This window comes from Zonotrichia leucophrys, chromosome Z (genome assembly GCF_028769735.1).
Source record: "Zonotrichia leucophrys gambelii isolate GWCS_2022_RI chromosome Z, RI_Zleu_2.0, whole genome shotgun sequence".
In the NCBI taxonomy this organism is placed as follows: domain Eukaryota; kingdom Metazoa; phylum Chordata; class Aves; order Passeriformes; family Passerellidae; genus Zonotrichia; species Zonotrichia leucophrys.
This window is the reverse complement of record NC_088200.1, coordinates 58,299,470-58,315,190: the sequence shown is the minus strand read 5'-3', so window position 1 is coordinate 58,315,190 and position 15,721 is coordinate 58,299,470. Positions and strand designations below refer to the sequence as shown.

Sequence of the window (15,721 nt, the reverse complement as noted above, 5' to 3'; positions counted from 1 at the left end):
TAAGAAAGCTTGAATGTTTTGGTCTGCAAAAGGGAGTATAGGCCAGTATAAGAGAGGGCTACAAAACCATACAAAGGGGTAGGGAGTGACCGAGTAGACAGCAATTCTGTGGGCTGTGAATTACCCAGTTGTTTGCTCTTCTGTAGTGTTCCTTTACTTGCAGTAGGTTATCTTCAAAGATCATGGATTTTTCCACTCTCCCTGGCAGCTTCTCATAGGTCCCTGCTAACAATTCCCTTTGAGTCTTTATTCTGTTACCTGTCTTTCTCAACTCCATTGGGACTGTACATCCTGCCCTTCACTGTCACTGCAGCCACAGCTGCCCATCAGCAATCCTCAAATGTTTTACATTCTTCATGAGTAATAGATTCAGCAAAATATGTAGTTTTCCTTCCCTAGCACACCACCTGCATCAAAAAACCGATCCCTATGTATTACTGAGTGAACCATGACACAAAAGCACTTCTAAATCCAGGAACTGTGACTAACAGTAATTCTGTGCATCATTAACGCATTAGAAAATAACCTTATTATTAGGGCCGCTTCAGCATAAATCACATCAGGGTATAAAATGGATTTATATATATACACATACCCCTGTTAGTGGAAAATATGTCTCATTTATTAGCCATCCTCAAGGGGGTCCTCACCTTTGCAATGCTGATGCAGAACTGTCCCAAGAGATCTTCTAGGGCTTTCTCATATGGCCCCACATACCATTCTCAAGTCCATTTCTCTCCTACTCCCAGACAGGAGCAGGAAGGTCAAATCATTAACACTAAGAAAGTAGACAGTTTCTTCAAAACTATAATGAATTTTTGTGGACAGTTACTGTATTTACAGTGCTTCCAAGCCCCAGACTGGGCCATCAGGTTAGCACAACACAATGCAATCAGAAACAAAACATGGGCACAAGCCTTGAAAAGAGGTAATGGCAGCAAGCATAAAAACTATTTAGTACATTAATTCTTACATAAAAGCAAATTACCTGTGGAATTCCTTGTGAGGACATGACTGCTTGATTATAGAAAATACGGCCAAAATGATCTCGATCTGGAAATACTTCTGCTTGCCGTGGTAAATTTGCTCCTCCTGAATCAACTAGAATGAATCGAATTATATTAGCATGGTTTGAATGGCGTTACATACTTGTTGGTACAGCATCTGCATGTTACCTAAACTATACAGCAGTTACTATCACTGTGTATATATTTCCATGAATGTAGGTATAATAGCACATTCTTTTTGGAAAAATAAAGAAGAAAAACAGTAAACAGCTCTCCCAAAATAACATCCATCCCAATAATTTTCATGGAAAATAAACTCAGACACACTTAAAGATGCAACCATACCTCCTTAAACAAACTTAAACTCATCTTGCTGCAAACTAAGAACACTATTAATGTACAATTTTAACTCAACTATTCTATTACAATTCTGTCACAAGCTCCAGAAAAAGGCAGAGCTAATCACCACTGAGTTCAAAAGGTGCCTCCTCTGTTCTTTCATAGCTTAATTAAACTTCACAACAAAGACATTAAACTAACTTTAAGATGATTCATTTACTATGTGCCCTTGCACATACATACACCCTCCTGCTCACAGGTCTCCAATAGCAGCTACCTCTCTGCTCCCAATTAATGAAAATACAACCTCTCACGAGAGGTATCCAAAGAAGGACAGAAGACTATGAAGAAATGCACATGGAGATAAAGCATCTCTGAGAATTCTGGCTCCTGGCAACTAATTTTTATGTACAACCACCAGTCTGTATGCATACTCTCATCCTACATGACTGCAGCCTAAACAAAATGTCCACACCAGTGACTGACTCAGTGACAAATGGCAGCAGATGTCCACATGAGAGTTAGCACCTAGGCAGCTGTTATCACTGGTGGAAAAGGCAGTTCAAACAACATGAAAATTACACAGGCAGCACAGTGCTGACTGACTACAAAGCACTCCCTCTTATCACATTGTTCAAATCAACTGGAATAAGCCCAGGTACAGAAACTGCAAGGCTAAAGTAACTCACCAGATATGAATGACATTGTTCATTCAAGGATTATACCTCCCAAGACGGAATAAAACCCCTAAACTTTTCTTTCAAAGGCATAGCTGTGTCCCTCAGTTCCTCATTCCAAAAGATCTTAAAAGAGTAGAATCACCCACAATTGCTCACTGATACTCACTAAAAAAGACTTCTCTGAACAGATAGAATTTGCTTGTAACTCAGATGAAAAACATGGTAAGAGCTGTTTCGCAAACAGCAAAGCTAAGTTTCTTCTGTTTTTTTAAAAACTAAAATCAAATTTAGTCCTCTCCTTCCCTTCAGGACTCTTTCTATAGCAATCCCACAAAATCTACACCCACCTTGTCCCTGTATCCATCTCACCAACAGTTTCAAGTTCCCACTTCTCCTAATCCTTCTATTGGTGTTATTCACATGTTTGACTTATCAGCAGGGCAAGAAACTTCAAACACTTGGGCTGGCCAGAACCTGTATTTATGTTGACTATTTAACTAGTGCAAGCATCCAGACCGGCAAACAGCTGATATTTAAATTGCTAAACTAAGCTGAACAGACAAGGAATAACCTGCCCTATTTTTGAAAATGGAGTAGAAGGTCTTTCTCTTCTGATGCTGACATACACAAAACCCACAGGAATACACACTTTCTTACAACTCTCTATCAAAGCTGACTGAAACTGGCTAATAGGTTCAGAAGTCATTAGACTGGGAATTCAGGCTGAAAGGAAGACATTGACAGAAACCTCTTGTATTTGTATAAAACCATATAAGAAAACACTATCAGTAATACATTACAGATATCTGTCACTCTGTTCATCTTTTATAATAAAAGCATATGTAAGCAAACCTTACATCTGATCTGGCTAAATACTGATCTAATAGGCTTAACTCAAAATGTAAAATAAAATACAATTAAATATCTGCTTGAAAAAAATTAATCCCAAATCCTAAAAATTTATTAATCCAAAATATTTTTGACAATTTTATCACTCTTATTATTTCCTTGGGATGTTTTCTCATACAGATACAGTTTAAAAAAAAGTACGTTCTGGTGGAGGATGTAATTTGAATTGACAGGATGAGTCCACAGGAAATGTTGCTTATCCATGACAGAAAGAAGTGATACAGTGCTAACAGTTGCATCTGTATTTTATGAACCCAGCCCTATAGCAGGAGTGTACACACCCCCCTGTTAAGATGTGCCAACCCTCTGTAAAGATAATACAGTATGGATGAAAATACATTTGAATAGGTGTGCTTCAAACACACTGCTGGTTAGTCAGATCTGCAGACACATAGCTGCCCTTAACACTGGACCTTGGCTATTTCTGCAATGGGACTTACCCAAATAAAGGCAAGGGAGATGATTTTGCATTGCAATTTCTTGAGCACGTAAATGTTTTTTAACAGTGATGGGATAATAGGTACCACCTTTGACTGTTGCATCATTAGCAACAATCAAGCATTCCGTCCTAAAAATAAAAAAAAGTTTATGAGAGAGAAAAGTATTTCTAATGAGTAAATATGTATGTCAGTTAAGAAATGCAACATGACAAGGACTCTTGAAGCCTTGATGCTCTAAGAGAGCTCTTCTCACCTGCCTTCACTCAAGGGCACATTGTAACAGCAGCCTCAGCACTATAATGTCCTGTGCCATTATTTTAAGGAGTAAAATAATCCTGCATAGCACCATAATTAACTTCAAGAACAATCTTGGAGGTACTTTAAGTAAGCAAAACTAATTTTTAGGCTAAAATACCATGCTATTTTTTTAAAGCTTTCCAAATGCACTCATCTCTTTCCTTCACTGGACATCTGAAACTCCATGTATGTTTTATTTAGTTAGTGGGATACACTAACTAAAAATCTCCAACAAACAAAAAACAAAATAAAATACCTCACTTCCTTTTAGCTATGGCCAAACAAACTGAGATACTGATTTTGTTGATTTTTGAGTGTCTGAAACAAAACATTAAAAACACTAACAGCCTAATACTGGAAATTGAATAAAATTATTCCTTCTTCCTTTTCATATCATAAGTAATGTAGATGACTGGAATCTCTCACCCAGATACTCGTCCAATGCCTGTGATAATGCCTCCTGCAGGTACCTCTTCATTACCATACAACTGGTAACCAGCAAACTGGGAGAACTCCAAAAATGGAGACCTGAATAATGACAAATGAAATAAAATGGTAAAATACTACTAGTTCAATCTGCCATTGAATCTTACTTTAAAGGTTAAATTTTGAAAGATTTTTTTCAAAGGAGATCAGTATTCCAAAGAACATTTTTGTAAAATTTCAATAATGTTATTTAGTGTTCATCATGTTAGTGTTTATGGAAGCTAAAGAGGAAAGAAGCCTGTTGCAATATTTACCTGCAGGAGACAACCTGAAATGTTTAAGAAAAGAAAAAGGAAGCACCTACCCAGGATCAATAAGCTTGTCAATTCTTTCTCTGGGTAACAGCTTTCCTCTTGATGTATGAAGCTTACGAGCTTTTTCTCCACCTCCTGTGATACAACAGTAAATTGTCACATTTTCTATTGACGCAGATAAGATAAATGGTCAGTTATATTAAAACTTTGAATGGAAATGTTGATGAGTTCCAGTTTTTGAAGTATGAACCTTAATAATAAATAATAGTTTCTACTTCAAACAGATTTAAGGTATTGATAAAAAGGCTTGTTTTTTAGAACCTATTTATTTCCACCTCATTTTTTACAGTTAGTCTTGAGGCAGAGATTTTAATAAACATAGTTGTCTGAAACTTTCCCCCACTGCTTGGCAATAAACACAAGCGCAGAAAACAAAAATATGTAGAAAGCACATCAGTCGACCTACAGGAAATACTAATCCCTAGAACTCATTCATAACAGCTACACTGAATGCATTCTTGAATGACCCAGCACCATCTAGATTAATTTCCTTAGACCATGCCAAAACTGTAGGCAGAATTCAGACATACAGCATTTAATATCAAGTTTATATTTGTTTCATTTCAACTCTTCACTAGAGGTCATCCTAAATCTTTTGCTCTCTAGAGCTTTGTGTCATTCAATACTTCAAGATTTGTTGACACACCTCAGCCTCTTTGTAACAACTTACAGAAACATTGTCTCAGTGTAGACAGATCACTGATCTGCCTCATCACTCTAAAATTGTCTCCCTGTCCAAAATGAAGATGTTATGTTTTGCTAACATTTCTCCTGAGACTCCAGGATTTCTCTGTCAGCTACACATAACTGAAACAGAGATTCTAAGCCTCCCTTGAAGTCCTTTTCCCCGCCTCCTTCCTTGATCACCACACACATAATTTCCTACCTGTCAAGCATGCCAGAAAGCCCACAATTTATTTTCAGTTCAGCCAGTTAATTCGATCTATATATCCAGCCTAAGTCTAAATCTTGTAAATTCTTTCTGTACAAGTTTCTTAAAAAACAACCTCTCATATCCACCCACAGAGATACTACTCTCATCCATGTTCTCAACATCTCGTTACATCATAACTACACTATCTCAGACCTCTGAAGTCTTTCATTTACACTGTGTGACGCTGCAAAAATAATTTCCATCCTGAGACTTTTGTCATCTTGGCGCACCACACATGCTTGCTTCCAGTAGCGATTCTATTGAACATTCCTCTTCCAACATCAAGACACTCTACCCTGCACTAACCTCCATTCTGAGAAGTAGTGTCCCTAACAATGAAACACACTTGGCAGCATTTAAGTTGAAACCTCTTCTTAATTTCTTCTTTACAACAATGCCTACACCACTGTAACTGCTGATGTCCTATGATCAGTCATGGAAATTAAAGATATCTCACCTGCTTCTTGTGCTTCCTGTCAGAAAACCACCTGTGGTAAAGGGGCAGGGACCACCTCCTACTGCACAGCTGGGGATTACTCAGTAGAGTGGGATATGGGTTCAGAAAAACCCTACACACTGAGTAACAGCTAACAAATGAAGCATTCATTGCAAAGACCTCAAACAAGAACTCATCCTCTGACAGCTTTTACAGCGAAATCTAAAGATGCTGCACATATACTTCAGAAGCATTCAACATAGGTACCTAATTTTTCTTATATACTTAAATGCTATGTAAAGCAATTTCAATCAATGTCACTCTAACATTCTGGTAGAGGTTGCTCAGATGAAGGAAAGATGAACACTATGGTCTTGTCCTGTCATTGTGTAACAGGCACACAAGCAGCAAGGAAGAAGGTCATAACCATTAGTTTATGAGGCACATATCATTAGTTCATTAATTGCTGAACAGTCTCTACACCCATAAAAGACAGAGGCAGCCCATGGATTTCAACATCTCCTCAGGAAACTCTGGATCCCTGTTTCACAGCAAGAAAGAAAAAGCATTGAGCACAAAATCTTAACTGTGCTCCATTCCAAAGCTGCGAAAGAAATTGTGTTATATAAGAAACAGTGTATGAAATGACAAAACCAGCATAATGATAGGGCACAATTAAAGCTACATGCTCAGCCTCTAGCAGCATAATTAGGTATTTACTAAATGTTTTCATTTTATTGTTTCCATTAATTATAGTCAACTGCAATTCATTCAGGCAGCCTTACAAGTCAAAAAGAAGAAACACAGATTTTGATCTTTTAAACTACTACCAACCTGCTTTCTCCTTGCCAGCTCAACTATAGCTAGAAACTTGGAAAAGATCAACCAATAAAAGGAGGACAATAGAGAATTCCCATCCTTTATTGGATGCATGGGGAGTTATAGTGACAGAGGATGAGGAAAAGGCAGAGGTACTTAATACCTGCTTTGATTCAGTCTTTAACAGGATATCAGCCCGCTGAGTTGGAAGACAGGGAGCAAAGGGAAGGGAGCAAACTGAAGCTCCTTTAATCCAACTGGCAGTGGCCTGCACCACTACTTAAACACCACTTAAACACACACAAGTTTATGGGGGCAAATGTGATCCACCCAAGGGTACTGAGGGAGCTGGTGGAGTCACTGAGTCATTTTCAATTATTTGCCAGCAGGTGTGGCTAAAGAGGAAGGTCCCAGGTGACCAGAAGTTAGTCCAGACACGCACTGCCAGGAAGGGCTGGAGAGACAATCCAGGGAACTGCAGGCCTGTCAGTCTGACACTGGTGCCAGAGGAACAAATGGAACAAATCACATTGAGGGCCATTATGCAGCACATTCAGGACAACCAGGGGATCAGGCCCAGCCAGCAGAGGTTTAGGGAAGGCAGGCCCTGGCTGACCAACCTGATCTCCTTCTATAACAGGATGACCCACTTAGTGGATGAGGGAGGTGGTGGATGTTGTCTCTGTGAACTTTGGCAAAGCCTTTGACACCATTTTCCACAGCTTTCTCCTGGAGAAACTGGCTGTTCATGGCTTGGATTGGTGCACTCTTGGCTGGGTAAAAGGCGCTGTCTGGACAGCTAGGCCCTGTCTCTGGCTAGAGTTACATCCAGCTCGTGTAACTAGTGGGGTTCCCCAGGGCTTGGTTTGGGATCCAGTCATGTTTAATAAGTTTAACAACAATGTGGACAGAGGATTGAGTGAATCCTCAGTAACTTCCCAGATGACACCAGATTGGATGGGAGTGTTGACCTGCTGCAGGGCAGGAAGGCTCTGCAGAGGGATCTGGGCAGGCTGGATCAATAGGCAAGGCCAACTCTTTGAGGTTCAACAAGCCCAAGCACCAGGTTATTATTCTAAAATCTAGACTTTCATACTTACCTAACCTGATTTTTTCTGCTTGTTCTTGTAGCTCAGTTACCAGTGCCTTCATTCGTTCATAGTTCTCCTAAGTGGAGAGCAAAACAGAATTTTAAATTCAACCAAGGGTGACTATATTTAATTTTTTAATAAACAAACATAAGAAGTACAAGACTAATTTCTCTTCCAAATCTAATTTTACCTTACTAAATACTGTCTCTGTATTGTCTTTAAAGTAGTAACATTTCTACCCTAGAACTAGCCTCTCTCAAGCATCCCAAAGCATTTAATCAAAATGTTATACAATAAAATCTTATTGTGTTAGGATAGGAAAAGACAAGTTCTGAAATTAATAAACTAAAATAAACTGGTTACTATAGAGTTGAAGTGCTGTTTCTTAGATTTTGTTTATCTTTGGCATGGGTTTGTTTGCATTTTGAATCTAACTTTGTAAAAACCACAGATTTGAATTAAGTGTCCTTATTACTTGTACCAAAGGATGAATGACCTAGGTCAAATAGATTTTGGTAAACACTTTTTAGATTCTTATTCTCTAGGTTGAAAAAGAAGATAAAACAATAGTTGGTTTTGCTTTGTTTTGTCTTGGTTTGGTTGTGTTTGGGTTTTTTGTTTTTTTTAAGCTGTTGTTTTTGCTATCATACTTTTAGAAAAACAAAGATTCAAAATCTGAATATGAGTGAATCAGTACTGAGCTCACCATTTTCATTCAAATTATCCAAAACTCCATGTGCACACTACAGCAAGTTGGGATTTTTTTACAGTTTCTTAGGAATTTGAAGGTATTAGTCAAGCTTAATTTGTTGGGGTTTTTTTGCCAACACATTAAGAACTTTACTACCTTTTTGAAAAATACAGCTGCAATAAAAGAACATGCTGCACAAAAAGATCTGATTGCCTTGTCTAATTCTCATTTATATGATGTTTGAGCCTACTTTCACAGAAAAAAAAACCAGCTGGTAAATCCATGTTAACTCTCTATAACTCTCATATATACTCGAACACACAGACTTACAGTTTCCTTTAGGAAGATGCTGCAAATGTTGCAGTAGAGTTTGTTCACTTAGGCATTGAAAGGTAAAGAAACAAAGCAGAAATAAAATAAAAACATGAACAGATTCAGCTCACATTTGAAGTGCTTTGACTGTAGAGTGACTTTCAAAACACCATTATTTTTCTGCCTTTGTAATTGCCACAAATAGATAGAACAGACTCTCTTGAAAGGTAAAAATGTATCTTGTAATTCCATACTTTTAGGAGTCTGGAGTTGTCACAACACCCAATATTACTTTACATTAGTGTTCAGCTTGTCCACCTGGATCATTTTGCACCTTTACACACCAAAAATTTTTCCTGTTTCTCCTTGTTCAGTCAGTCTTTTCCCTCTAAACACGTTCTCCTTTTGCACACAATACTGTGCTTAGAAACTCACCTTTAACATAGGAAAAAACCAAAAAGCAGGTAAAATGGCAGAGGACGTTAACAGAGGAACAGCAATCACAGTCATAACCTTTCTCATTAGATTTTGACTCACTGTAGCTAGTTTAGCTACTCTACCTGAAAACTGTGAAAGGACTTTTTAGATAAACTGTAAAAAATACTACGCAAAACCATCTGAGTTGCTTAAACTCATTCAACTTCTATCACAATCTTTCATGCCTTAAACCAGAATAGAACACTGTTATACTTTACCAAAGAGAAATAAGGATGTATTAAAATAATTCTGAATACACACAGAAAAGACTACTCTCAGAAATAAACATGCTAGTTGTACCATGTATTTGTGGGCTTTTCATCATGGTCATTAAATAAAGAAAAAAAAGGTCAGTGAACTGGCATCAAGTTCCTTCTGGAAAGTGGTCCTTGCACCAGCACACTGAGTGAAATTCTGCTGTTAATATGAGGATTTCTACAAATTTCAATGCAAAATTAAGAGGCAAACTCTAAACACGAATCCAACAGTTACTGCACAAGCTACATGAATTATTGCTACACCACCACAGTGCATGTAAGAGCTAGTGCCTGGAATCTTCAAAGAGACTTTGTTTCATTTTCCAGAATTTAGACTCACTCACCTTTAAATTACATTTCTGCCTATCTGGTTCAAAAGGCAGTTTGCATCATCAAGGCCAGCCTGTCTAGCTGAATTCACAGCCAGAAAGGTAAACAGCAGCCAAGGAAGGCAAGACCCTCATCACCTATCATAATGTCTTCTTGTGTTTGTGCTGTTATTCCTTGTATTACTTTTTTTTCAGGTGGTGAAGTGCCTCTTTGTGTTTGTAAAGCAGCGCTTGCACTTTAACGTGTTCCATAAATTATTTCTACCAAATACTAACACTATTAGCTATTTTACCAAGCCTTGCTTTTCTTTTGAGGTTGAAAGGAACCCAGACATAAGGGCAAATCTGGGGGCAGCTCAGATAAGTGAACACCTTTATTAAAATACTATCATTTTTTGGTACACAAAATATGAATACGTGCACATATAAAGACACACTTCACATACACAAGCTTTGTATGTATATACATATATATAGAAATATAAATATATATGTATATACATATACAAATTCTGACATTACAGAGAAGCTTCAGCCACCTAATTTCTGTCCCAAATTTAGTTTCTGCAAAACAAAGCACAGAACCAAACACAGAACCAATTAAGAGTATCTCATTAAGAGTACATGCCGTTGCTTCACACACAGTTTTATATTTTACATGAACAAATACGAAAACAAACACATGCCCTCCTATCAGCCTCGATTCATACCTAAAGCCATGTTTTTCTCAGACTAACTGTAAACACGATTTTTGAATATGATGGTGTTAATAATGCCCCATTAAAAATAAATGTATTTATACCAGACGGAAGTACTGCTCTCTTCGTAAAGACAACTGGAATTACACCTAGCTCTCCTCCTCAAAAGATGATGTTTTTGGATGCAAGTCCATGGCTCTGTACAGCTATTTCAGCTGTTTTCAACTCGGGAATCAATTTGTAAACACAAAAACATGCAACTTTGAAATCATCAGACTCCATCTTCCACGGTCTACAAACCCTGCCTCCACCTCACTAGCACAGTATCGATCAGCCTGAAACGCAGCAAGAGCTGGCATCCCGATTTAAAAGGGCAAAAATATTCATGAGCCAGACGACTGCACTAACCCGCCTTTTTTTCACACGGTATGCGTGAGCTCGGCCCGCTGAAACTGACAGGCCTCGGCGCTCGGGGCGCGGCGCTGCCCCCGCAGCTCCGCAGGGCGGCACCGGGGCCGGGGCCGGGACCGTGCGCGGACACGTGCTCGCCACGTCTCTCACGCCCCGGCCACACCGACTCCTCTATGGCATTGCTGCGGCCCGCCCCGCCCCGCGGCCCGGCCGGGCCCTGTAACCCCCGCCGCCCTACCTGGTAGAGCGCGGAGCTTGCGTCAGGGCGCGACCCCACGGCCGCCACCGCGTCGCCGCGGTACCCGCGGGCAAGCAGCGGGCGCAGCAGCCCAAGGCAGCGGCCCGGGAGCCGCGGGGCACCCAGCAGCATGGCCGGGCTGGGCCGGGCCGGGCCGAGCAAGCCGGGCCGAGCAAGCCGAGCCGAAGCAGACGTCCCAGGCCGCCGCCGCCGCCGCCACTCCCCCCGGCGCAGCCAATGGGCACAGCGGGGCCGGCCCGGCCGCGGAGTCCCAGCCCAGACCCCTGGACAAACTAATGCTGTAGAACACCCTTTGGAAGAGTTGTGTTGGGACGCGCACACGTGAAAACTGTGTTTTCACGCACAGCCTAGGAAAGCCTTTGCCCTTCTTAGAAACTTGTCGTACAGTAATAGGGACAATATTTTCAAAATCCAAACCATCTTTGTCCGAGTTTCTCCCTTGTGTGAAAACTTTGCTATTCTTCAGTATTCCAGTTTTACTTCAAGTCAAGGCCCTTATCTTTAGAGAAAGGTAACAGCAGGGAGTCTGTTACCAAGTAAATTAAGCTCTACTCTTAAAACAAAACCAGGGAACAACGACGATCCTCCTCCTGAACCATGCTCAGCCTGTTACCAGCAGGTCTGTGAGCACCCCAATGGTGCAGCCCAAACTTCAGCTTTTCCTTTAGTTCACACTTATTAGCTTTGTGGACTTCTAAGTATTTAAAAACTGCATTTGAAACTTAGATAAACAGCAACACAGGTAAAAGAAAATAATTTATTCACATAATTTACATAAAGAATAGGACTACTTCCTTTGACACAGAAAGCTTGTATGTGATGATACAAGGCGCTAGACAACTCTAAGCAAAACAGTTTTATGCCACATCTTTGTAAAAATGCTACACATACATATTGAGATTTCAATGGTATCTTCTTACATCCTTCATCATTATAAAACTTCCATACACAAACCACAAAATTCTCTTATTTCTATTCAAATTAAATTTGTTCTTAAAAAAAAATTTCTCTATCAAAGTGCATGTTATTTGCTGCAAGAAAAAAGAAAGCATAGCCCCAATTAACAATGCAGATAAGGCACCATAAATCTTAGTAATGAAGTAGTTGATTTTTTTCCCCTTATAACATGAATGCAAGCTAAAATGTATGCAACTGAATATAGAATGATTATCCCCTCAGAACTCACTCAAAAGGTACTCACAGCAATTATTTCATAGCCACTCCCCAAGAATCTATTTTTAGGCTCTATGAGTGCAATTGATATAAACATGCCAGACATATCAGGAAGTAAACACTTGCATACTTAATATCTACAAGATATACAATACTTGGAGTTACATGTATACATGAATCTCTTTCATAATGTTTACAGTAGAACAAAACTTAGATAAACATTTCAAGTTAAACAGATTAGGCAAAGCACAAGATACCATCTGAACAGAAACTGTGGTTGTATTTTTGAGGGTTTTTTGGGGGGTGAAGTGGGTTGATCAGATGCTTTCAAGTAAGTTACTCTACACTGAGACCACTAGTCCCTTTTCCATCACCTCAAGGAATACTGCTGCTAGTGACATTTCACTGGCAGAGCTAATATACCAATTTGCAGTAACATTAGCTTTCTTCTGTATTTCTCCTCTTTGACAATAGTTTAAAGGTTCCTTCAGAAGCTTTGCCAACAACTTCTGAAAAGAAAAACATTCTCAAACTTCATCCACTATTTCAAAATTAACTACATATTTGTATTATTTACTTGCCAGTAAAGGATTACCCAGTCCAAACCTGATGATAGGTTTCTTGAGAGCATTAACAATACCATTTAAACATCAGTTTAACCTTCATAATAAATTGCTCTGAAAAAGTACCTGCAAGTATTAATTAATGGGAAAAATTTTAAGACTACTCAAGATACTACTGCAAGCAGGAGTTTCAGATTAAATATTGACTCTTTCAGCAACCAGAGTGCATAAACCTAATTACCTCACCCAGACAAATTTCTTGATGAGGTAAATAAAAACTTAAACTAAAATCTAAAGCTAAATCAGAATTTTATGACAAGTTACAGTACAAGCAGACATGCACATAAGAAAACCCTTTTAATTCAAGTGCTTCAAAGCAGGAAATCCTCAAAAGTGACATTATATAATCATGGTTTAATCCGATCTCTTTGTGCTACTTTGCACAACGGAAACTGAGGAAGTCAGTAAATATACAAACAACTACACATAAAAATAGGGAGAAGAAATTGTATCTATAGCTTTGTTTTCCAATTTAGAAGAAAATTAGCATTTATACTAGGAAACATCAATCTCCTCCTCCAAGTGATAAAAAAGGTTGCAAACATTAACCTTTTGTTATCATCTTTTAGTAAATTGCGTTTTAAAGTTTTCAACAAATTTTTAAGGAACCAATCCTACTGGGCTTTTCATGCTACAATCTTTTAAACTATGTGGTTAAAAAACTCTTACAAAAATATGTAATTTGGAGATTCAAACAAAAACACCTGAAGTGCTTGACATATGCATGTATGTATTTACTACATCACTTCCAGTATTTGCCTTCTGATCTTCAGATATTACATTATACCCAAAAGGTTAATTCCTCCTTCTAACGTAACATACTTCACAAAAAGAAGTAAAGAACTTGAATAGTCAGTACTAAGAAGCTTTAGCATTAAAATGGAAAAGGATACTTGTTGCAAGATTAAACATTATTTCATTGCACTTTTCTGTAGGATAGTCATGCACTCACTATCAGTGTCTAAACAAGTGAAACCATAAGCTGGCAGTCAGTAAGTAGCCTGGTGCTATGACATCATTGTAGTGGTTTAGACTATGTCAGCATTTTGAAAGTTCTTGGGTTGCTTCAGAAAGAATCCACTTCATCTTCACAGCACGAATTAACATGTCCTAGGGTGACTTCATGATGCTTGTATCCCAAATCATCTGTTCTGTTTATGCTGGATATTAAGTTTTGCACCTTTAAGACTGGTTCCGAGAGCAAAGGGGAAGCTTGTTATCAGAAGCTGCACTTGCTCCTCTGCATTCTCTCTCACAGACTGTGTTGTCTCCAGAACAGACAGATGGCAGGTGAGAGCTTTCCTTCTTTTTAGTTAGGTTTTAGCTAGCTGAGGCAGAGAAGTTCCCTGGACTGTGGCTTTTCTTTTTTTTGGGAACTGATCAGCCTTCTTCTGAACTGAAAACCCAGAAAAACATGGGCACCTCATACCTGTGGCCCACTGAAACCCAGGACACAGCATTTTCCAGCACAGGAGGAACTGGTAATAGACTGAGTGAGCTGAGCTGGAGCTACACTCCAAGGAAAGGACTTTATTAATCTGCCATCTCTTCAGAACAGCAACAGGTGTTATTGTTTAGTATTGTTCATTTTTTTATGCTTGTGAATACTTTGCTTGTTAAATAAACAGGGCTTTTTCCACTTTTCTCCAAGAAAATCTTTCCAAACCAGTGGGGGAAGGGGCCGCTTGAATCTGCTTTCTAGAGGGACCCCTTTGAAAATTTCCTCTCAAATTTGCCCTAAACCAGGACAAATACATTTTTTTTAGAGCCCAACATGTGGCTTGAGAAAGGGAAAAATCCTGTACTGATTGCATTTTGGTTCTACTTACTCTGCATTGAGATAAAGCAGTCAGTAGCCATGTTGATTGAATTCATGTCTCTCTGGATGGGGGCCTTCACCTGTCTCTGGTCCCTAGGCTATTTTGAGGGTTTAATACCTTTCTGGTCCCTAGGCATACTTTCTTATCTGGAGATAGATCCAGTATTGTGCCTAACATGTAGCTTCTACAGTGGAGGGGCACAGATTTGAGTTGCTATTCTGCTGGGCTCAGTGATAATAGTTTATAGGGAGTTTACATAGGTAGAGGAGCTTGTTCAAGGCGTTTGGTTTATGGTTCCTTTGTCCGACCCCGCATCCCAGTTCCAGTCGCACGTTTTGGGGTTTATTAGTAATCGCACCCAGTTTGTTAAAGGAGCAGCAGGAGATGAGGCTTTTCAGCCTTTGCTTTCCATCTTCTCCTTTGAATCTGTTACATCACTTTTGGAGAATGTTCAGTTTCCCCTGAATGTTAAAGAGATCACTTTCCTGATATATTATCTGCTACTGTTATTACTGGCTGACATTAAGTGTGGCATAATGAATATCAGAATGAATTGTAACTTTTAAAATACTCTTTTCTTGCTGCAGTATATTCTGTGATCCTAGATTTTTATGAAACCCTTTGCTATTCTGAATCATCCACTTCCATAAAGATGTCACTGAAAAAGTACTCAGAGATTTTGATTGGTTCTCCTTCCTTCTCTTGATCTTTAGCACAGAGAGGGGACTTCTCAGGTGAGTTGTTACTTGGAACCTGATAAAACAAGAAAAGGTTGCTCTTAAGAGTCTTCATCAGTGTGTATGTGTAAATATATTTACATATATATGCACATGATTTATTTGTAAGGGTATTTTATTTATGTAGGAAGTTTTGACCAAAGGGGGAAAAAAAAAATCAGAGTTTACTGAAAATGAGAAAT

General features: G+C 39.0%; 2 protein-coding genes across 4 annotated transcripts in view; both read right to left on the bottom strand.

The window, feature by feature from the left end:
* Positions 1-11,370, bottom strand: part of MCCC2 (methylcrotonyl-CoA carboxylase subunit 2) — a 37,282-nt gene extending 25,912 nt beyond the window's left edge. The window contains exons 1-6 of one of the 2 annotated variants that reach the window (XM_064735724.1): positions 11,166-11,370; positions 7,762-7,828; positions 4,463-4,547; positions 4,099-4,200; positions 3,376-3,503; positions 989-1,101 (exon numbers count right to left, since the gene is read on the bottom strand). In XM_064735724.1, the coding sequence (XP_064591794.1) occupies positions 989-1,101; positions 3,376-3,503; positions 4,099-4,200; positions 4,463-4,547; positions 7,762-7,828; positions 11,166-11,297 (627 nt within the window). In that variant the 5' untranslated portion in view covers positions 11,298-11,370. The remainder of the gene's footprint in view (positions 1-988; positions 1,102-3,375; positions 3,504-4,098; positions 4,201-4,462; positions 4,548-7,761; positions 7,829-11,165) is intronic. The other variant, XM_064735725.1, reaches the window with a different exon arrangement.
* A 566-nt stretch (positions 11,371-11,936) lies between these two features.
* BDP1 (B double prime 1, subunit of RNA polymerase III transcription initiation factor IIIB) overlaps positions 11,937-15,721 on the bottom strand; it is a 52,703-nt gene continuing 48,918 nt past the window's right edge. For both annotated transcript variants that reach the window (XM_064735362.1, XM_064735363.1), the window contains exon 42: positions 11,937-15,555. In XM_064735362.1, coding sequence (XP_064591432.1) covers positions 15,427-15,555 — 129 coding nt within the window. In that variant the 3' untranslated portion in view covers positions 11,937-15,426. The remainder of the gene's footprint in view (positions 15,556-15,721) is intronic.